The sequence below is a fragment of the Mustela erminea genome, chromosome 11 (assembly GCF_009829155.1).
Source record: "Mustela erminea isolate mMusErm1 chromosome 11, mMusErm1.Pri, whole genome shotgun sequence".
Taxonomy (NCBI): Eukaryota; Metazoa; Chordata; class Mammalia; order Carnivora; family Mustelidae; genus Mustela; species Mustela erminea.
In genome coordinates, this window is record NC_045624.1 from 70,194,553 (window position 1) to 70,216,898 (window position 22,346).

The following is a 22,346-nucleotide window of genomic DNA, read 5'->3' on the forward strand; positions in this document are numbered from 1 at the left end:
CGGGAAGCAGGCTCTCTGCTGAGCAGAGAGCCTGATGCTGGGCTCGATCCCAGGACCCTGAGATCATGACCTGAGCTGAAGGCAGAGGCCTAACAGACTGTGCCACCCAGATGCCCCAATGAGTTTTCTTTTTTAATGTCAACTGATTTCAATAAAAATAATTTCGTTTCATCTAGTCTTCCCAAGACTCCAGCAAAGGATGGATATTATTCCCATTATTAACTGAGTACACTGAGATTCAGTGAAGGGATGGGTCCTCTGTCCTGTGGTTATTTAGAGATGGGACTCAAACCCAGACATGTCTCACTCAGAAGCCCATCCTCTCTTCTATATACCACATTGTGCTCTTGATTTATTTCCTTAGGAAGAATTGTTCTTAAAGAAATGGCCTCAATCAAAATAAATAAATAAATAAATAAAAGTTCCAACAAAGTGGTTGGAACTAGAGAGTATTAAGCTAAGTGAAATAAGTCAATCACATAAAGACAATTACCATATGATCTCACTCATATATGGAATTTAAGAAACAAAACAGGATCATAGAGGAAGAGAGGAAAAAATAAAACAAGACAAAATCGGAGAAGGAGACAAACCATAAGAGATTCTTAATCATAGGAAACAAACTGAAGGTTGCTGGAAGGGAGGGGGTGGGGGGTAGGGTAAGTGGGTGATGAACATTAAGGAGGGCACGTGATGTAATGAGCACTGGGTATTCTATAAGACTGATGAAATCACTGACCTCTACCCCTGAAGTCATTAATATATTATATGTTAATTGTATTTAAATTTTTTAAAAAGTTAAAAAAGAAAGAAAGAAAGAAAGAAAGAAAGAAAGAAAGAAAGAAAGAAAGAAAGAAAGAAAGAAAGAAATGGGCTGAGCCATTCCAAAGTGGTAATTGTCCATAATCGAATACATATATTTAATTAGGGACGCTAACTCCTATTAAGATGTAGAAGCAATTAACTAAGCATTTCTCAGCAAAAAAGATTCAAAGTTTTGGTTTCCCATACCCCATTAAGTGTGGAAATCCTGAAAAAGTTACTATCTGTATGGAGGAGGCCAGGAAATGGCACTGAGTCATTAAAGAATCAATGCAGTGCTCAGTGGTCACATTATGAAGTATTGTAAATTCTTGAGAAGGCTTTCTCCCATCACTTTTGTGGGGGTCTCCTACCCATCTCCTGTATCATTCCACAGCCCACTCTCTAGAGGCTTGTAGGGTGAAGGGGCTTTTCATCCATTGTAAGACCATACTAAACATACTATCTTCCCTAAATAGTCTAAATTCAGGATTCTTTCAGATTCACTATTGAATTACAGAAGCCATTTAACCTTATCCATCAACAAGAAAAATAAAAACTGCCCTGCTTACTTCCAAGAACTTGTCTTGGAGTCCCAAAAGAAGCATAAAGCTTTTAAAAATTCCCGAGGGCACAATATTGCAAGTGATTGCTCACAAGTGATTGCTAACTCTTGCCCTGTAACTAATGCCCTTGGTCTCTGCACTTGGCTTCCCTAACTCATCTATTAGTTTACTCATTGCTCTTAACAGCTCATGAGTTATCACTGGATGTTTTCACTTTCATAGGATACTTTAGGGGCAGACGTGCCTGTATACTTGGCCAGTCACCATGCACACACTGCCTGCTAGCCACCACCAGGTCAACCTGACTTTGCCTTGTAGCTTCTCTATTACTTGGAAACCTATAATAAAGCCTGTAAGCAGATGTCTAGGGACCCAGTTCAAGTACAAGGCAGCTGATCTCCTGGGAGAAGAGAAGTGTGAGCATAGAGGAGACAGAGAAATTAAGAGTAAGCTTTCTTATAGAGGAGTGAGGTTGGCTCTGTTGCACACATTAGGGACTCTCAGTGACCTAAGTTTGAAAAAAAGGAAAGAAGCTTATCTTTATGGCATGACTAACACCTGGTTCTGCCAACCAATATATTGTTAACCTAACAGAATTGTTACTTAAGCTATCCAAGAACAAACTTCCTAGGAAACAAAATTGTAAAATCTTGAAAGGTAGAATCTAATCCAATCAATCAAGTGTTTATTGAGTGCCCCAAACTCAAATTTTAGTCTTTAAGCTAAACTGAATTTCATAGCATTTGGGGAACATCGCTATTTACGATAATCCCTAGAAATGGACCACACCTCATGTGGAAACAGTTTCCTATGTCTCATAACCATACATGAGGGGTTCAGCCCTTTGTTTACCTATTTCCAAGTGTTTGTAATTTTTTTTTTTTTAATGGAAAACAAAGGAGCAAAAGGTCTGTGTGCCTGAAAGAGAAGCCTCATCTCCTCTGAGGGCAGACAAAATGAAAATAAGCCACCAATAATAAGCCACTGACAGTGGGAAACAGGAAACAGTCATAATGTGTGAACACCCTGTGCCCCCTTTCACATTTCCAAAAGTCTTTTTATTCCATAAGACAAAATTTGGAAATTTGCCCTGTTTACCAAATACATACAAATAGTGTTGGCTAAAAAGAAATGGCTACAATGACAAAAATTAATTCATGTTTGCAAGTTGTGAAGCATAATGCACTTGGCCCCCCAAAACGATGTCATTTGTGTTTAGTATGTTTTCTATTTGCAACAGTCATTGTTTTCCAGTGGGATCTTGCTAAATCTTTTCTCATATGCAAACAACACAGGGCTGCTCTGTCTAAGCAAACAAAGTTCAACAAAGGGCAAGAAAGAACCCTTGAGTAGGATGTTTTATATGATACTCAACCTTGAACTGTTTATTTCCAAGAGAGACAAAATCTGTGTTATAGCTCCTCTTGAAAATAGATATTCTGTTATAAATGGGTTCATAGAGGCCCAATTTATTAAGTATTGCTTCCCATCCAGCAGACTCTGAAAGTGAACTGCAGTTGAAACCATAAATCCAGGCATCAAGAAAGGAGAAATTTCCCTGTTGTAATATAATTAAATTTATAGGGGATAAAGAAGAAGTAGGAAAAGTTTAAGTAGGAAAGCCCCATCTTTCCTAAGGGTAAAGTTCTCCATCTCTAAAGAGCCAGACAAAATAACGTCTCAACACTGAGAATCAGGTCATCAATATATTACTAAGTCACATGCAAAATTGTATATTTAAAATGTATTTTAACTAAATTATTTAAAATATATTTTTCTTGAAAAAGCGACATTCCAGGAAACTTAGATTAAGGTTCTCCATAGCCAAGAAGAGTGGAGATATTAAAGAAAAACCCAAGAAAAGGCTCCCACCAAAAACAACAACAACAACAACAAAAAACAAAAAACCAAAAACCAAACCCACAAGAAATTTTTGAAAAAGGGAAGTTATTGGATATTGTCAAATTACACATATCAATTGAAATGATAACTAACAAAAAATATATAACTGCAGCCATAAATTAAGGCATTTTTATCAGCATTCCATTTACCTATGATTCAGGTATGTGTCATATATATATATATATATATATATATATATATATATATATATATATAATTTAAAGATACTTTTTCTCTTAAGCAAACTGAAAGCAGCGTTGTGGATCATTTTTTTCATTTTGACCCAATTCTCAGGTCACTGAATCAGCAGTTAAGAGGCAAAAAGATTTTCCTTCCCAGTGCCCAAGGGAATATATTAAAAAGAAAGTTATTTCTTGTGAAAGGAGGCTGCATCCTCCCAAATGCTGTTGTACTACTTCTATAAGAGTTTATTTTTGGGGGGGAAAAAGAAAACAATGTTCTCACTCCTCAGTAGGGAATCCCCTTGGGTTTGTGCCCCCTTACCCATCTAAGTAGTTAGTTTCATTCCTTGAAATTTTTTTAAGTTAGGCAGATTCTCTGCTGTAAAACCAAGGGTGAGAATTTCATTCCTTGACATTCTTTTTTAAAAAGTTAAACTCAAAATAACTCATGGCATAAATAAGGGCTGAATAGAGCCTCAGTTTATTGAGTGATGTGAAAATTGCCCATTGTCATTTGTGTCATTTGAGCATTTCATTTCCATAATATCTAAAATTTCATTTTCTTGTTCTTTCTGCTTATTTGATGATCTTCATGTAGAGAGTCAGGAGGCAGAATTAAAAGCATTGTTCTTACTGCATCTAAAGGAAGCTGGCAGCATATTTGTCATTTTCTAGAAAGAAATATCTCTCTGCACTTTTTCTCCAGGTCTAAAAGGGACAATACAGGGAGATTAGATTTTACTGGGAAACTGGGCACTTTGCACTTCAAAAGTCAAAATCATCCAGTCACATTTTCTGTAGCCTCTTACATAAGTAAAGTCAAATCAGTCCTAAGTTGTGAAAAACAAAGTGAATTTCTTCTAATTCTAATTTGTTTGGGACAGTTGAGCCACCAGACTATGTCAGAACTTCATCCTAGCTGTAGGAAGCTCAGTTTGGAATGGATGCCCAGAACTGAGACACCAGAGACAGATGAAACCCAGGTTGGAAACAGGACTCCTCATACCCAGTCCAGAGGAGGCTGGTACCAGGGAGGGCATCTCAGTGTGAGAGAGGTGACAGGGACAGCAGTTTTTGAGACGAGAGAGATCACTGCAGGTAAAAATATATTGAAATTATTCACTTTAGTAGCCTATGGAAGAAATTAGACTGGGAATGAAAAAGTATGTTGGATTTGAAGGACAATGCAGGAGAATGGTGGTAAGGAAATAGCCTACTCTGGTCATTTATGCTATTTCATTTAGACATCGAAACCAATAAGTGGTATTTTATCCAAGTTCATATGGTGCAGAGAAGTATGGAGGATTGCTTTATTTCCTTTAAAATTTGTTATTTATAAGAGACCACTTTCCTATATGGATTTGAAGAACTTATTGCTAAAAATGGCTATAAAACATCAACCCAACCTGTATTTTCTCTCATCGGGCCAATCTGGGTGGTTCCTCTTCATAGGAAATCAGTGATTACAAATGGTACCTTGTGAGATGGTTTAGGTAGTGAGGCTTCATGTCAACATTTGCCGCTACGCTATTATGAATTTCTTACAGATTTGTTTTCACTCTCAAAAAGCTTATAGTTGCTTTTATTCTTCTCCTACCCACTTAAGCCCCCATGTTGCATCACCACTTCCTCATATCAGGGAGATCATATGATAGTTGTCTTTCTCTGCTTGACTTATTTCGCTAAGCATGAATAAATGAAACAAGATGGGATTGGGAGGGAGACAAACCATAAGTGACTCTTAATCTCACAAAACAAACTGAGGGTTGCTGGGGGGAGGGGGTTTGGGAGAAGGGGGTGGGATTATGGACATTGGGGAGGGTATGTGCTTTGGTGAGTGCTGTGAAGTGTGTAAACCTGGTGATTCACAGACCTGTACCCCTGGGGATAAAAATATATGTTTATAAAAAATAAAAAATTTAAAAAAAAATAAAATAAAATAAAAATAAAATTTACAAATAGCATGGAGGACATGGGGACTTAGAGTGGAGAAGGGAGTTGGGGGAAATTGGAAGGGGAGGTGAACCATGAGAGACTATGGACTCTAAAATTAAATTAAAAAAAAAAAAAAAAAAAGCTTATAGTTGCGATAGAAAGAATTTTGTACCCTCCAGTGGTGGTACATTCTGTTGGTTCATTGCTAGAAGGCTAAGGAGCCCAGTCAGTTTGTACGTAGCAGGATTGCTCCCAGTACTGTAGCATTGATCTTACTGGTCTTACAGGATCTCAAATCCTTAGCTCTTAAACCTAATGTACAGATTATTCTGCGCCGTTAAGCAATGTCCTTAACCTCACTTTTCTAACGTGTAAAGTGCAGATGATAATCGCACCTTCCTCACAGAGTCGTTTGCGAGGGTTAAATGAACGGATACACCTAAAAATCTTCAGAGCGTTCTGGCACAGAACAACTCTCAAATGTTAGCTATTGTTATTTATATGATAGTTGTTATCATGGTTGGTAGGCCTTAAGCACTGTCATTTTCTCCCGGGGCACCTAGTTTCATTTCTGCATTACACAGCATAAATTTGGAAACTTAAGAGCATTTGTAAAAATAAATAAATAAACAAACAAACAAATAAATAAATAAAATAAAACTGCTTCAATCTAAAAGGGACTAAGTGGAAAAACAGAATACAGAGAATACTCAGAGGTTAGTAAATCGGAAATCACCGAAAGGGCAGTGGTCTGAGAAAATAAAATTCAGTCAGTCATGGCTTGAGAACCTCTAGTGAAGAATGACATAATATCCTCATTATACCATATAGAGAAACACCCTTGAGCGTGGCAAGCTGTTAATTTGTATTCCCCTGTTGCATTCTTAACAAGCTGTGTTTTTTTTTCCCATCATGTGTGTATCCTGCTGTTCTGTTTACTGTGGCTTTGTTTTCTGAACACTTCCAGAGTGCTTCCTTTGCCAATCTGTAGGTCATCTTCCAACATTCTTATCTTAGTTGGGACTTTTATCTCCCGTGCCTTCTTTCCCCCTAAACACCGAATCCCAACCGTTCCATAGACTCAAGCTCATTTTCTCTGACGCTTTATCAGAAATCAGCCCAGGACTGCCTGACAGACTCACATTTAATTGCAAATGTTACATTCTTAAATTCCTCTGGAGAAAGACTGCAGTACTTCCTTACAAAGTTATTTAATGCTGACTTTCTGACTGGGGGATTTTACTCCTTCATTCAGCTAGCTTTAAAGACAGTTTTTGAGTTTATATGAGTGCCTTTTGCTCCTTCATTTATCAACTGCCCTGCCGTCTTGACAAAAAGTACTGTGATCCCTCCTCATGAGGTTTTGGTGTACATGTGCATCTAAGTCGGGACTTGCCCCACTGCATTGTGCTTCTACTGAAACACAGGTAATTAGCATTATAAACACTGGAGGACCAGTGAGTAACCAAAACAGGAATCAGATACTGAAGAATTTCCTTCTATAATCTAAACCGATTCAGAGTGGCCCATGGACCAACAGCATCAGGATGCCCACATGCTCCCTGGAAGTGTAGAATCTCAGGTCCCATGTTAGACCTTCTAAATCATGATCTCTTCTGCTAGAGCCCAAGAACCTGTGTTTTAACAGGCTCTGCCAGTGATTTTGATGCATCCTAATATTTCAGAAAATCACCCCGATAGGAAGATAATGACTATGGATGCTTTCATTATTTACATTTGACCTGGACATATTTGCAGGGTTGCATTTTAAAATGCTTTCAGGAACTCAGATTCCTGTAAGTAAACCATAGCTACCCCTTTTAGAATTTAATATCAAAGAGTAGATTAGGGGCACTTTGGTTGCACAAGTTGGTTGAGCATTCAACTCTTGGTTTTGGCTCCAGTCATGATCTCCGTGTGTGGGATCAAGTCCCACATAGGGCTTCACACTCAACACAGAGTCTGCTTGAGATTCTCTCTCTCTTTCTCCCTCCCTCTGCCACTTCCCTTTCTAAAATAAATAAATATTTTTTCTAAAGGAGTAGATTAAAGGGCATTTTCAACCTTGTGAGATATATGAAGGGATGGAGAGGAAAAGTTAAGCAATATTCCTTTTGAGTTCTCCATGTATCAAAATAACCCTCTCACTTCAATAGAAGAGAGCTGGGGAAATTACCAACCTTACTCAATGTCAGTCTCATTTAATCCATCCTCCCTGGTAGACAAACAAAATGTTTGTCCAAAATTCACAGTGGCATTCACTTCAGTTCCAAATAATTCAAGGAAGATCACGGAGATGAAGCCTTCATGTCCCAAAAGTTTATGCCCATACAAGACAGAATGATCTACACATCACGTAGATACAAGAGACAAAACAAGCCAGAGACACAGAACCAGCTGGTGCCTTGTTGACATACATATATCTGTTGGCCAGATCTTCTGGAACATTCACAGACGAACAAAAATGTGATTTCCAGAAACTTAACAGACTCCAACAAAATCAGCCAGAAGATCGGAATCCTTTTTGTTTTGGCTTTTAGTTGTGATTAACCTACCTCTCTCCCACAAGGATTTTTTTCTCTATATTTTTACTCACCACTCCTCCCCATCTCCTAGTTTTTCTGGATGGTTTCATCCCAGTTTTCACCTGTAACCAATCCTGGTGGTCTGTGTGGAAGTGATTAGAACATAGATAAAGTCCTAATCCAAGCAGTCATTCACAGGAGACAGCATTGCCCCTACAGCCCTGACTGCTTTTTCCAGAGGAAACCCCACATTGACTCTGAAAGTATAAAACACTTCTTCCCTTGCACCTGGGCCCAGTATGTCATATTTTCTTAGAGAAACTGGAGGAAATCCTCTCCAGTTTTTCCTGATTCACATAACATCCTCAGATAACTGTGAATGACACAGAAAAACTTCTCTGGGGTAGCACTACTAAAGCTCCCCAAAAAGCTCTAAAGAGAAGTTGCCCTGAAAAAAGTAATCAAAAAATCTCCCTCCTAGGAAGATAAAGAGACCTTGGGGATTTAGAAATTAACATTTAGAAATAAAAACACCCAAGAAAAGAAAATTTACAGTCCTATGACTAGAGCAAGTTAAATGCTAGTCTGAAAAGCAGACATACAATAGGCAGGAAAAACCTATGAAGAAAACAAGAAAGTGAAAATCTTCACTGAAAACTGAAATTTGAGGTCATGAGGCACCAGGCCAGATGTAAGCTACCTTTGATATAAATATATCACATTCCAGAGAAACGTTCTCATTTCTCCCTCTAAACTCTGCACATTTGGAATGTAGTCCAATGGTTGATATGTTAGGGAAACATAACATTCCTAATAGCAGGAAATGATCAGTCACCTAATAAAGAAATTGATTTAAAGAATATAAAGTTTTGGGGCACCTGGGTGGCTCAGTTGGTTAAGCTTCTGCCTTTGGCTCAGGTCATGATCCCAGGGTCCTGGGATTGAGCCCCACTTTGGGCTCCCTGATCAGTGGGGAGTCTGCTTCTCCCTCTGACCCTCCCCCCTCTTATGCTCTCACTCTCTCTCTCCCCCCAAAATAAAAATCTTTAAAAAACAATATAAAGTTTTGCTTATAAATTTATAGATTATCATCCTTAAAATGAAGACCTAAAGAGAGAGGCAGTATTGTGGAGTTGTATAGTAGCTGTGTTGGATATTAACATTTGCCTATAAAAATAACATTCTCAAATAACCAAAATTATCCTCAAACATCCCTTAAATCATCTATCAAGTACAATATACTTTCCTCTACAGAAATGCTTAGGCACACAAAAGTTTGAGGATGGGTTGTTTTTCTGAGCAACTTTCTCTCCTTGGAGTGCTGAGTTCCTTGCTTTCAGATAGCTTCCAGAATAATAAGGAACCACTTACAAAAGGGAGAAAATGGCAGTGATAAATAACATCACTAATTTTTTGCCAAGTCTTTTTGGAAACTTTGTAAAATGGATACTGTTTGGGAGACTTTGTAAAACTGATATTGTTTTAGAAAAGAAAAGTAATAGAAAAGATTGAAAAAGTAAGTCCTTAACTCTAAAAATGTAAAATAATTTCTCTTCCTTTGATTATCTACCAAAATATTCAGATACCTCATTCCCTCATGACATGTCTCAAGACAATTCACAACCTCAAATAATTAAGTAAGGGAAATAAAACTCTTCTCAGCATCCCTCATCTCATCTGATCTAGGATCTCCTGTTTTATTTTGGTCTTATAACTGGGTTCAGTAGTGTTTATAATGAATGAGAAATAAACACACACTTCCCATCATATCACAGAGAACGGGAACACTTGTAAACTTCTTCACGTAAAACCAAAAGCTAATTATGGAAACCCTTCTCCAATAATAATACTTCAAAATGATCCTGAAATCGAAATTCCTTCTCACAGATAGGGGGCAGACTGATGAAAGGTCCCATAACGTAGGACCTTTTTCAATCATTTGAGAGCATGTTTTCTTTTGATTTTCTGTTTTCTAAAGAAGTGCTATTTGGAATGATGGGGTGGGTAGAAGAGATACTGAGCATATTTGACTCAGACAAAACCTTGTTTTCTTTTAATTGAAATGATAAGGGAAGCAGCAAAAGACATACTTTTTAAATAGGTCTCATATAACGATGGCCATTGTAGAAAAATGTTTCAACTGCATACATAAATAGTACTTCAATAGAGAGCATCCGTCTTCCTGTCACATGCAATTGAACTCAGCTGATAAATAAGTCTTGCATCTCTCCTTTATGAGAAAAAAATGATTATGGATTTTACATGTAATAAGCTCAAAGGCCTTGAAAAGTTCTGGATGATTTGCATGCGGTGTAAATAATTGAAAAATGTGAACCACTGTGACAGAGTAAAAAGGAGGTATATTATCAAAATTAAACTACCAGGTTTATAGGTGACTATATTTTAAAATATGTTATTTTACCATTATCTCAAGCCAGGGAATATATTAAGATAAACTGCAAATCATGAAAATTGGAAGTGTTTTCAGAAAGAAGACTTTGTATGCCCAGCTTGAAGACCTCTGTGCAAAGAAAAGGAACTGCTTTAGCAGGGCCATAGGGTATAAAGGACAGGGAATTGCTGATGTTGGGAATGCTACCTTCTAAAGATATCAAAACTTAGAAGAACATGGCAGAGACTCAGGGGGGCACCCCTAACAGGGATCCTGTCCAGCACTGTAGGTTTTTTATTGATGTCAATAGCCTGACCCCTTCAGACATTTGCAAGAACCATAGGTCTGTTAGGAAAAAAGGACTCTGGAATTTATTTGCCAAATCTTGATTAAGCAGCTCTTATTTTGATACCTGAGAAAAAATCAAAGTAGGTATCAAAATATTTTTAGTGAACAACATTATAAACACTACCCAAAACCATATTCATTTAGATTTAATTGGCATCTACTGCTCACCTTTTGTATAAATATTATTGAGTTGGGGCGCCTGCATCACTCAGATGCTTAAGCATCTGTCTTTAGCTCGGATCATGATCCCAACGTCCTGGGACTGAGTCCCGTGTCGGGCTCCCTGCTCAGCAAGCAGCCTGCTTCTCCCTCTGCCTCTGCCTCTCTCTGTGTGTCTCTCATGAATAATAGATAATTAAAAAGATAAATAAATAAATAAATAAATGTTACTGGGTTTAAATTCTGAGGGTCCAGATAGGAGAAACTGCAGAGACAAAAAGATGATCAAGTAGACACATATTTAATAGCAATTACATGTTCACTTAATATGTAATCTAAATGTCCATTAAGTAAAATATAATAAAAAATTAACCTGGCAAATTTAACCAATGTAGACCACAATTCTTTATTAAACAGCATTTCTAAAAATGTCTTTTCCTTCCAGCAAGTATCTAGATTGACTTATCGATTCTTCTTCCCTGGCTCAAGTAAATATAACTTTGCACCCTTCCTTCTGTGCTAAAATGAACTGATGAGAAACCTTTTTTGAAGCTTCAGGGAAACATAAATAATCATGCTTAATCACTGGAAATCACTCTGAACCTAGAGGAAACTTTAAACTTTCTACTTTAAAACATAACAAACCTGGCAGCTTTGACTTGACAGAATTAATAAGAAGCTGGACCTGTTCACCTGATACTTCATTTTACCAATGAAAGGCAGAAATTGCAAGTATTTTGTAGAAGAGAAGAGTTTTTTGTCACATATATAATATATTATGTGAACGAAATACGTACTGGCTTGGCCCTTGCCAAAGATTTCCAGTGTAGAAAGCTTACCTTTGGCAGCACTTCTCTGGGCCTTCAAGACTCTAGGTTTCTTGGGAGTATGGTTGCTGTTTGACGACTTTAATCTTCCAACCTAACGCCTGTAATCCAGTCCAAGAGTAAGAAGTATCTGTTATGCCACATTCCCCATCTGCATTTCCTATGGTTCTCCATTCCCATTCCCTTTAATGTCTTCAGTCCTTCCACTCTAAGGTTTCTATGAATGATAGGATTAAATGTGTAATCCTTTCCAGAGGTATGGCATTTTAATAAGGAAATAGTCTTAAACTAAAGAAATGAAATTATGTGACATATCAAACATTTCGAAGATGGTGGAGTGAGTTCTGAGAAGTGAGATGGTATTCCCTAGCTCCCTTTCAGACCTGGTAACATACCCATAGGGCAAAGGTACCAAGAATGGTTCATGGTAGATTCTTCAATGGCTTAAAAGTAGGATATAGGCTGTGACCTACTGTTACCTGAATTGCTTCCATATATCAGTGCTGATTTCCTTTCTACTTCTTATCCCCAAACCCTTCCCTTGTCCCCAGCACAATCAAAGAACACCTCAAAATATTGACCACCTGTTCTTAGGTTGGTCTTTTCTAAAAAGCCAAAAAATTCCAAGGCAGCTTTCTTATGGAGGCATTCTTTCCCCCATTGAATGTTTTTGTTTAAAGATTTATTTATTTATTTGAGAGAGAGAGAGAGAGAGAGAGAGAGAGAAAATGGTCATGAGTAAGGGCAGAGGAAGGGAGAGAGAGAATCCCAAGGAGACTCTGAGCTGAGCATGGACCCTGACACAGGGCTTGATCCCACAACCCTGAGATCATGACCTGAACTGAAACCCAGAGTCAGATGCTTAACCAACTGAGCCACCCAGGTGTCCCCACTGAATTGTTCTTAAAAACACTGACACACATTATTTTCTATGCTATGCAGATGAGAAGAATTATTCTTAAGTGTGGTTGAGAGATATAATTGGAATAAAATGCGCAACTGAACATCAACATTCCATAAAATTTTGAGGTTGACTTAATTGATTAGACTAAAGAAAATCTTTTTGCTATAATTCCAATTCCATTTTTAATCAAATTACTATAAAGGCTCTTCATGCCATGTGATGAAAACATAGATTTGTCTAATGAATATACTAAATCAAGAAAACTATAGGATCTCTTCTCTTGATAGTGACATTATTGCTCAAAAAATCTTATATTTTATTGAAATACAAACAGATAATGAAGACACTGAATGGTGATACAATTCATCTGAAGCCAAAGTGGATAGTACTGCTTTTACTTCTTAGGATACATATCATTCACAGAATTATCTCTTTTTTGCCCATAATAATAAAGAAAATAAAATAGAGCATAATTCACAAATTCCATATATTTTTGACTTGGAACATTTGTTGTTTTACTTGGGAGTAGTCTAGTTGTATTTGAATATGGATTATTTCTTGCAATTTAGGAAATCATTAATCTATACAAAATTATAGTATTATGACTGCTTCCTGGAATAATAGTCAAAGAGCTGTTTAGCTAATTTAATCTCAGAATTAATCTCTTATTACCTGATGCTGCTAAGCAGAAAACCATCCCAGAATGATGGGGAGGACTAACCTTAGGCAAGAGGACCTGTCTCTTTGTTGAATGCCTGGTTTACTCCATCCTTGAGGGAAGAGTTGTAATCAAGTCAGAGATTATATGACTATACCTTATTTATCTTGATATTCACAGAGATACTAGAGTTCTTGTCTCATAATAGGTTTTCCATAAATGTTTGTTGAATGCACCTGAATGACCTTGAATATCTCAGGCATGTGATTCTTTACTAGGAACCTAAATTAGAAACTCCTAAAATATTTTGAAAATACACAAGGGAGTTAGGTCTAGTTACACGTATTTCGTAAGTGTTCCCCAGGTGATACTGATGAACAACCCTAGTTATGAACCACTGATCTAAGTGGTGATGAATTTTATAAAAATTTTAATAATCATCTTGATCATCTAGATATATCAAATTATGTCCATGATATATTGGGAGGAAAAACTAATAGACTGTTGATTTTCAGACTTTTTGTGAACTTTTGAGCCATTTAGCCTCAAAAAATATCTTACCCTGAACCCAAATACAAATGATCCTCTTTATTCAAAGATTCCATATTTGAAAATTTGCTTACTTGCTAAAAATTTACTTGTAAGTCCAAAATCCATATTCTCAGGGTTTTCATGGTCATTCACAGACATCCACAGAGTAGCAAAAACACTGAGTCACTTGATGTACACATTCTGTACAAGGCAACACTCTGTCTTCTTATTTCATCTCACATAGTGTAAATGTCCTTTTCACAGTCTATTTAATTCCACATTTTTGTGCTTTTTGTTAGTGATTTAATTACTTAAAATGATCCCCAAGCGCAATGCCTAAATGCTATCATCTTCCTAAACACAAGAAGGCTATGATGTATCTAACAGAAAAAAAAAAATAGGTATGTTAGATGAGTCTCCCTCAGGCAGAAGTTATAGTGTTGTTAGCCATGAGTTCAATGTTAGTAAATGAACAAAATAAAATAAATAAGTTCTCTTTAAACAGAAACAAATAAAAGTTATATATTGATTGGTGGATGAAAATATTTAGACCAGAGGCTTAGAGGAACCTGACCCTGTATTTCCCTTTGGAACAATAGCTCAGTATTTGCTAATTTAGTTTTTGCAGTAACTTTGCAGAACATAACTATTGTGAATAATGAGAAGTGACTGTATATAAAACATAAGCCAGACTGCTCCGGGTGACAAAGAGCCACCTCTTTGCACAGGGCTGTTGTCTTTATCTTTTTCCTCTCTCTTCCTCTTTGAGTGGCAGCCACCTAAGTATTCTACACTGGGATTCTCGACCCGGAAGGCATAGAGCTTTCAAATAAGAGTAGTCTTCAAAATGAATGCAGAGTATCAACTGCATTTCTTATTTCAGCTATATGTTTGAGTTCATGTGCACCTAACAAGTATTTGCTTAGCAAATGCAAACTCATATAAAATTAAATCAAATAATTCCACTCAGGAAGGTGTTCAGATAGAGGAAAAAACAAAAAAAAAAGTCAGTGCCTTCCTAAGCCAAATATAAATTATTTTGGGTCACCTGATGTTTTGAATTCTGTGCACTGCTCTTCCACTTTGGTCAGAATCAGAAGTTGCTTCTGTCTCTGAAAAATGCAGTATTTGCTTTCTTGTGAACCCAGCTGGCATTTTCCTATGTTCTATGAGTCCCAGAAGGATTGAGCACATTGGATTCTCAGTAAATAAATTATTACGGCTATGCATTAAATAGAAATGTGCAGTCCTGAAAAGGTTAGTGCAGCACTGAAAGTCATGTTATGGCTTTCTTACTTTGTAAAAAAGAAAGCCTGAAATCAGTCAGATTCAAAATGCAATAGGGAGCAACATGATGTAAAGCAGAGAAGTTGGCAAAATAATAATGCAAAAAATTATCTCTAAAACCTAACGTCTGTTGTTGTTGTCGTTGTTGCTACAGAGAGTTAAGTGCAGTTAAATATCTTAGGGTAGCGCTCCTCAACCAGGAACATTTTGCTCCCCATAGTATATTTGGAAATGTCTGGAGACATTTTTGATGTTACGAATGGGTCAGGGCTGTTACTGGTGTCTAATGGACAGAGGTCAGGAATGAGCCTAAGTGCCCAACAATGCACAGGACAGCACCTCATAAGAATGACAATAAATCATCTAGTCCAAAATATTCGTGGTACCAAAATGAGAAGACCTATTCTAAAGGTGACTATGAAATAATTTAGGATGTTCTGTTATGCAGTTTAAGCAATAATTATTTCTATACAGACAATATGTACCTGATCTGATTCCCCAGAGATGTGGTTCCTACCTCTACACTTAGTACTAAACAAGGATCTATTCCTAATCTCTGTGCACCAAACATGTGGATCCCAATTTAGAAGCTAAGCCTCCCATATGAAAATAAAATCACTCACATCAGATGGGTTCAGCATAGGTCCTGGCTCCTACATGAGAAATTTATCACTTGGTTCTCTCCTCTGTATTGCTAATGAGACATCATCAACAGATCAATGGACTTTAGGAGCATCATAAACAATTTCTGGGTTATTCGCCTCATTGGCCACAGAAAAGGGGCCATAAAAGTCATGTGAAAAATCCTTGGATGCTCAAAAACTATAGGCTCAGAAACAATGCAGGGAAATCAACCTGTTGAGTCTATATAAGTCACCAGAATGTAACAGGAAAAGAACACTTTGAGGACATGGCTTCCATTGCCCTAAATGGCTGTTTACCTGTAATACGAATGCAATACTAATGGTCTATGCACTGTCATTCTGATTTGTGGGGACAGAGGGTGGCACATGTCCACAGATGCCTGGGACAGGTTGAATGCAAATCCTTTGGTTCGTATTAAACATTTACCCTCTGTTCACAGTCACACTCTTGCCAATACCTTCCACTGACTTCTTCCCTTTCTTTCTGACAGCTGAGCTGCAAGATTTTGCATTTCTTTCACCAGTACATGATGGCATGCAATTATTTCTGGATGCTCTGTGAAGGAATCTATCTGCACACCCTCATCGTGGTGGCCGTGTTCACCGAGGAGCAGCACCTGCGCTGGTATTATCTCTTGGGCTGGGGTATGTATTTTTTTTCAGCTGAGTTTTGAGTCACCTTCACCACTCTCTGTAAATTTACAGTCTTCTTCTAGTCTTGGTCTCAAAAAATGATCAGGAGTCTAGGTCTTGCGAGGAATGATGCGACACAGGTTGGGGCAGGAGTTCAGTCTCCAAGAGAGCTTGGTAGAAGCCCTTTAATAGGTTCATATGGATTGTGATCAGTGTGGGAGTCAGGACAGAGAAGGAGGAGTGTGGTTATGTGTTTCACCAGGAAGCAGACCCCAAGTACAGATGGACAAATGTGCCTTGACTGAGAGAAGATCTGATCAGACTCTCCCTTCAGTTTTATTTATCACCTGTTTGTAGTGCAAAATAGAGTTTCACATTTTCGATTCTGTATCTCCTCCATTCGGGCACGACTTCCCTCCCTCAAAAACATTCCTTCCTATCAATCCATCAGCAGGACTCCTCCAGTGAAAGGTCAGGAGGTACACTATCACCGAACAATAGACATAAATAACCTCACGGGACTCCACAGTGCATGGCAATGGCTTTGAAAAGCCTGTAGCTGGTTGCTTAAATCATCGTTGCTTCTGCACAGATTGACTAAGGTAGGGTGCTGAGGTCAATGAGGCCACTCTAAAATTTCTCCCCTTCCCCCAGGGGATGCTAAAGTCTAGCTCACTCTGATGGAAGGAAACCAGGGAGAGGGGAAAAGGTCTGAAACCAAAAAGCATGCTGTCAAAAACAAAACAAAACAAAACAAAAAGACCCATCCTGTGAACCTCCCATACCAGAGAAAGTTCCTGACTGTAGAGCCAAACGTTTGCCCTTATTGTTCACTGATTAGTGACTGTGGCTCTTGGAGCAGAAGCTGTGGATTATCCTCAGTTAAGCCCACTCTTTCATGTGGCATTTGGGAGAGCCCCTAAAAATATTGATAGAAAAGGAAAGAGTTAATGAGAAGATAATCCAAAGGTTTCCTGAAAACATGAACCTTTGTACTTAAACCCCTACTCAACAGGCATTGTCACCAAGGTATGGAAATATATCTGGGAAGTCATGTAAGTGACCTAAAGTCTTTCACAATCTACACCAGGCCTGGTCCTATGTGATACTTGTTTCAGTAACACCCTTCCTAACAGGTGTATATGGACTTTAACAAAACATATGACCCCAAACCAATAGGACAAATGTATAATGGTGGGTTAGTGGAGCAGATATTTGGGGTGTGTCATCAATGAACTGATCATGGTTGCAAGTAACAGAGAACAAGATTTTCTAACTTAAGCAAAAAGAGAATCTATAGTATCTCCTGGAAGTCAAGGGCTGAAATGCCACCAAAGCTACTAAAAGGGTTGCACACTGGGACTAGAAAAGGAGCACTCTCCCTCTATCTTTTTTTCTGTTTTGTTTTGTTTTCCCCTAAGCATCGTTTTATCCTTCTCTGTTTCTATAGACCATGGATCACAGGGTCTCCAATCCTAATGGCCAGTACAAGCTACCCCAGATTTTCCTGAGCTCACATTTTTCTGTTCCAGATACATAAAAAGACTAGATGCTTGTCTTTAAGTCCCAATTCTGAATAGCAGGACAAGAGAATCTGATCAGTCCAACTAAACTCAGGGGCCAGACCTGGCTCAAAGAATCATGGCTACGGACTTTGAGAGGGAGATGATCACATAGTGCAAACATGTCTGGAAATGTGTGACCCATCCAAAAAAAGGGGAGAGGGGTCTTTGTGACCTGGACAGCCCATCTAGAATATTCCCCAAACCACCTCACCACTGTTCCCCCATGATCTCCTCATTCTGTTACCTTAACCATCCAGCGAGATTAGAAAGCAGGCTTGTGACTGTCCTGCCAGTCTCACGTCCAGTGCTAGGTTCTCTTGCTCTTCCTTGACCTCAAAACACATAGAATACAAAGAACAAAATGGCCTTTCATTATTTTTTTTCTTTTAGTCGCAACCTTCCACAAAGAGGCTGATCTTACCTTTAACTGACCTTCTCAGCCTCATATGTACCTTGTCAGAGATTTCTTGTCCTCCAAAGCTAATCATACCAGGAATCAACTGAATACAGTTCAATGCCCCCCAATAGTAATTCTGATCATTACAATAGTAATGATTGGTGCTGGTCAGATGCCTTCCAACTGAAGACCTGAAAATAACATCCCACCCCTGGCCTGCCACACACACACACACACACACACACACACACACACACACCATTTCTGTGGGATGTATTTTACTTTTTTCCTTTAAAATAAAATCTATGGCGTATTTCTTATACTGGTTTTGACTATTCAAAAACATCTATCTACCATACTCAGAAATTTTTCCATGGAGGAAAAAGGCTATAAATTTATTCTTGCCTGTGACATTCAACAGAGATGAGGGCACCCTGGAAGGCACAATTTATAATTACTCTTTCCATTCTGATGCATTGTGAATTAGTTATGAAACTTTTGACATCATCATAGACAGCTCGATGAAGACATCTGCTTAACACGCATAAACAATTCAAAGGGAAAATGGAACAAGCTGTTCAGCTGTATCAAAAAGAAGGTAATAAAAATAAGTAAAAATATTTATGGGATCCCTGAACCTTCCTTAATCAGAAAATACTTAAAACTTTATCAGAATGATTGAAGTGGGATCCTAAGGAACATTACACTCACTCAGTAAGGTAAGCATGGAATCATAAATTTAAAAGAATGAGAATTTGCACTTCCCCCTAGACAGATGTTTGGAAAGACAAATAGTCAACCAATATAGTTCTAAAATGTAATTATTTTTTAGCAGGTCAGACCTAAATCTATCTTACTCTACCCCTGCACACATGCGCGTGCGTGCACTTGCTCCAAAATTCCACCAAACCCTTTACCGTGTTTGAGAACAAAACTGAGAGACAACCATGATGATGTCTTTTGAAGCAATAGTTCTGTCCTAGAATTTGGGCAAGCATTGTCTTTGGGTAGGAGGAAAACAGCTAAAGGCACAACTGAAATAATGCCTCAAGAAAAATAGTGTCACAGAATCTTTAAAGAATTTCTAGTGGAGCAGAGAGGAAGAAATTTCTACTGGGTAATATTTTTATTGTCCTTTTGAAATTATTTTCACACCTAAAAAGTATGATAGTTCCTAAATTTTATGGTGCCATGAAATAAGGTAAAACCTGTGCTTTGAAAGGAGTGTGAGAGTGGGACAGCCGAAGATTTGGTGCAAGAAAGCTGTGCCCGAAGATGTGACTTTGTTTACAGGTGACGTATGTCCCATCCATTCTTGTCAGCTGTGAATAGTATTACCCACTCCAGGATCTGGAACAGATCCTAAAAATTATAAAAGACATAAGGAACATCACCCTCTTGGAGGAAAGTGTCCAGTGGTGTAATTCTCCCCAACAGAAATTGAAAGAATGCTTTTTTTTTTTTTTTTTTGGTAGTTACTCCCTTACAAATCTGCACAGGGCCACTTACTAGTTGATTTCTCTCAAATCGAAGCAACTTCAAATAGTGAGGTTTAGTTCTCAGAAGTAAATTATTTGTTTTACAGCCCCCTCCTGATTGATTCTTCGCCTTGCTCTTTCTCCTCTTCTTATAAATTAAAGAAGGAAATTCCCTCTGTGGACTCTTACAATGAACACACAGAATTTATCTAGTCCCCCTTTAAAAAAAAAAAAAAAAGAATCCTAGGGAGAAGGGATTATTTTTACACTCTTCAACTTCGGTGGCAGGAAGGGCCTTTAGGGTTCTTGGGGCCTGGGGGATAAGAGGAAGAGGAAGGGAAAACAAACTGCCTCAAACAAGGCAAAGAGCACTAGGAATGAGCAGAGTTGGGGTCTGCACTCCTCTGTACAATAAGGAACACATCCTCCTCTCTACAAAATGATGAGGTGGGAGGGAGAACTCCATATGCTTCTTCTGCTAATTCTAAAACGTATGTTTCAGAATATATTGAGAAAATGAATTTCTGTTTCTAAAACCCAAGTGGGGAAATGATATGTTAGAACTGCCGTGAATAAAACACAATTATGTTTTGTGTAAAGAGTCTAACTCAAAATTCTCTCAGGCCAAGCATTTAATCAATGGCCTTATTGAATTATATGCTTCACGGGTTAAGAAGCTGAGGTTGTTCTCAGGTGAAAACTCAATATTCTGAGGCAATGTCTTTTTGCATAGAATTCACAGAAAATAAAAATGTGGAGGTCTAACTCACTTCTGAGATACATTTCTCAATCTGATGATAATTCTAAAAGCTCTTTCTACAAATGTCTCAACCAAATCAAGCAATATTCTGTTGGGCTGGGGTATATCTGAGGGGGAAAAAAAACTATTTTGCAAGAACCACAACTGTATTCTAGATGACACTTATAGAATGAAAATTGATTTTAAAAAGAGGTACCCTGACAGAATGCATTGCCAATAATGACCCCTATCATTCTGTTTATAAATTCAAAGTTGCTTTTTACTAGAACTTAGAGTTCAGTGAGGGAGGTAGACTCCAAGTTGCCTTCATAGAGGTTCCACAGGCAGAACTTACAGAGGGCAGGGAAGGCAGTCGTGCCCTGAAATATTCTAATGGAAAGACAATGGAATCGATACATGTGATATAAACAGACAGGAAAAAGAAAAGCCTACAAGAAATATTATGAACATCAACAAGGATTTCAGAGCAATCAGGCTATTGTCTCCGTAAGCTATCCCAAGTCATTGCCCTCCGTGGTGACCTAACTCCGTCTATTAAAGAGTCTAGCTCGCATGCAGTGAAGAGCTTTGTGGTCTCAACTAACAGTCATCACCACAGACATAACGATGGTGTAATGGTCACAGTGAGAGTAACAAGGTACCTACCATCCTGGAATATCTGTTAAAGACTTTTAATTACCTGGATGCTCTTCACAAAAGAGCACAAAAGATGCTCTTCACTGAAAGCACGTGATGTTCTAACCAAGAGAATAATTATCGGGATTGACCAAAAATAGTTTGTGTAAAAACATCAGGGAAGTATCTTGACAGAGATATTAAAATTTGCCACCTATTTTGAAGATAAACTACCATTTTCCACGCAATCACTGTTGTAGCTTAAGATCAAGAAATCAGGTGTGATTTCTGCTTTTTCACATTTTTAGGGTTCCCGCTGGTGCCAACCACTATCCATGCGATTACTCGGGCTCTGTACTTCAATGACAAGTACGTATTTGGGTGGTTTTCAAGTGAACGTATTTGTAAGTAAAATGCATTTATATTCATGTATTCCCTCCCTCCTTGTTTTCAGCTGCTGGCTGAGTGTGGAAACCCATCTGCTTTACATCATCCACGGTCCCGTCATGGCCGCACTGGTGGTGAGAATTGCTTTTATTTATCTTGTTGTTGTTGTTGAGAATTGCTTTTTAAATCCATTATTAAGTGTTATCTCTTTGTGAAGATTTCTGTAAAGATGGCCCTGTGTCCCATATGGCTCAGGACTTCAAAATTAGGCTAAGGTAATGATGATCTGTAATGAGATCATCTGTAACAATTCGATTTGAGGATCTTTAAATGAAAAAAACAATTTTTATTTAACACCGTTGGGGAAGGGTTGCATTAAGTTCATTTCTATACCCGCCGTCACAAAAATACAGTTTTCTTGAAACAACGCTATACCTACGTGCTCCTCATTAAAGGCAAAGATCAAGGGACTGAAGAATGTTACTGAGAAAGAAAGTAAAAAATCAGAGTCCCTCTGCACCTTTTTCCCTGGTCTCTGCCAAACAAAACCATCTCTCATTTCATCTCTGGTCCGTGAGCCATTGTGGGAACTACCACTGAGCATACACTTCAGGATTGTACACTGCCTGCATGTACATTGCCAGGCTCTTCCTAACAGCAGCCCTTCGAAGTAGATGCATCAGGACTATTGGTACTCATTAAGAAAACTAGACCCAAAGATTCAAGTAAATGCATTCCCAAATTACATGACTAGTAAAAAGTTGGGGTTGAGGAGAACATGACCATCTGCATGTATTTCCAAGCTCTTTGTTTTTACCCAAGGTTTACTCTATGGTAGTGAGCATGACAA

General features: G+C 38.1%; 1 protein-coding gene across 1 annotated transcript in view; it reads left to right on the forward strand.

The window, feature by feature from the left end:
* Nucleotides 1–22,346, forward strand: part of CALCR (calcitonin receptor) — a 150,862-nt gene that overhangs the window by 115,309 nt on the left and 13,207 nt on the right. The window contains exons 9-11 of the mRNA XM_032305042.1: nt 16,153–16,306; nt 21,418–21,478; nt 21,564–21,630. Of these exons, the coding sequence (XP_032160933.1) occupies nt 16,153–16,306; nt 21,418–21,478; nt 21,564–21,630 (282 nt within the window). The remainder of the gene's footprint in view (nt 1–16,152; nt 16,307–21,417; nt 21,479–21,563; nt 21,631–22,346) is intronic.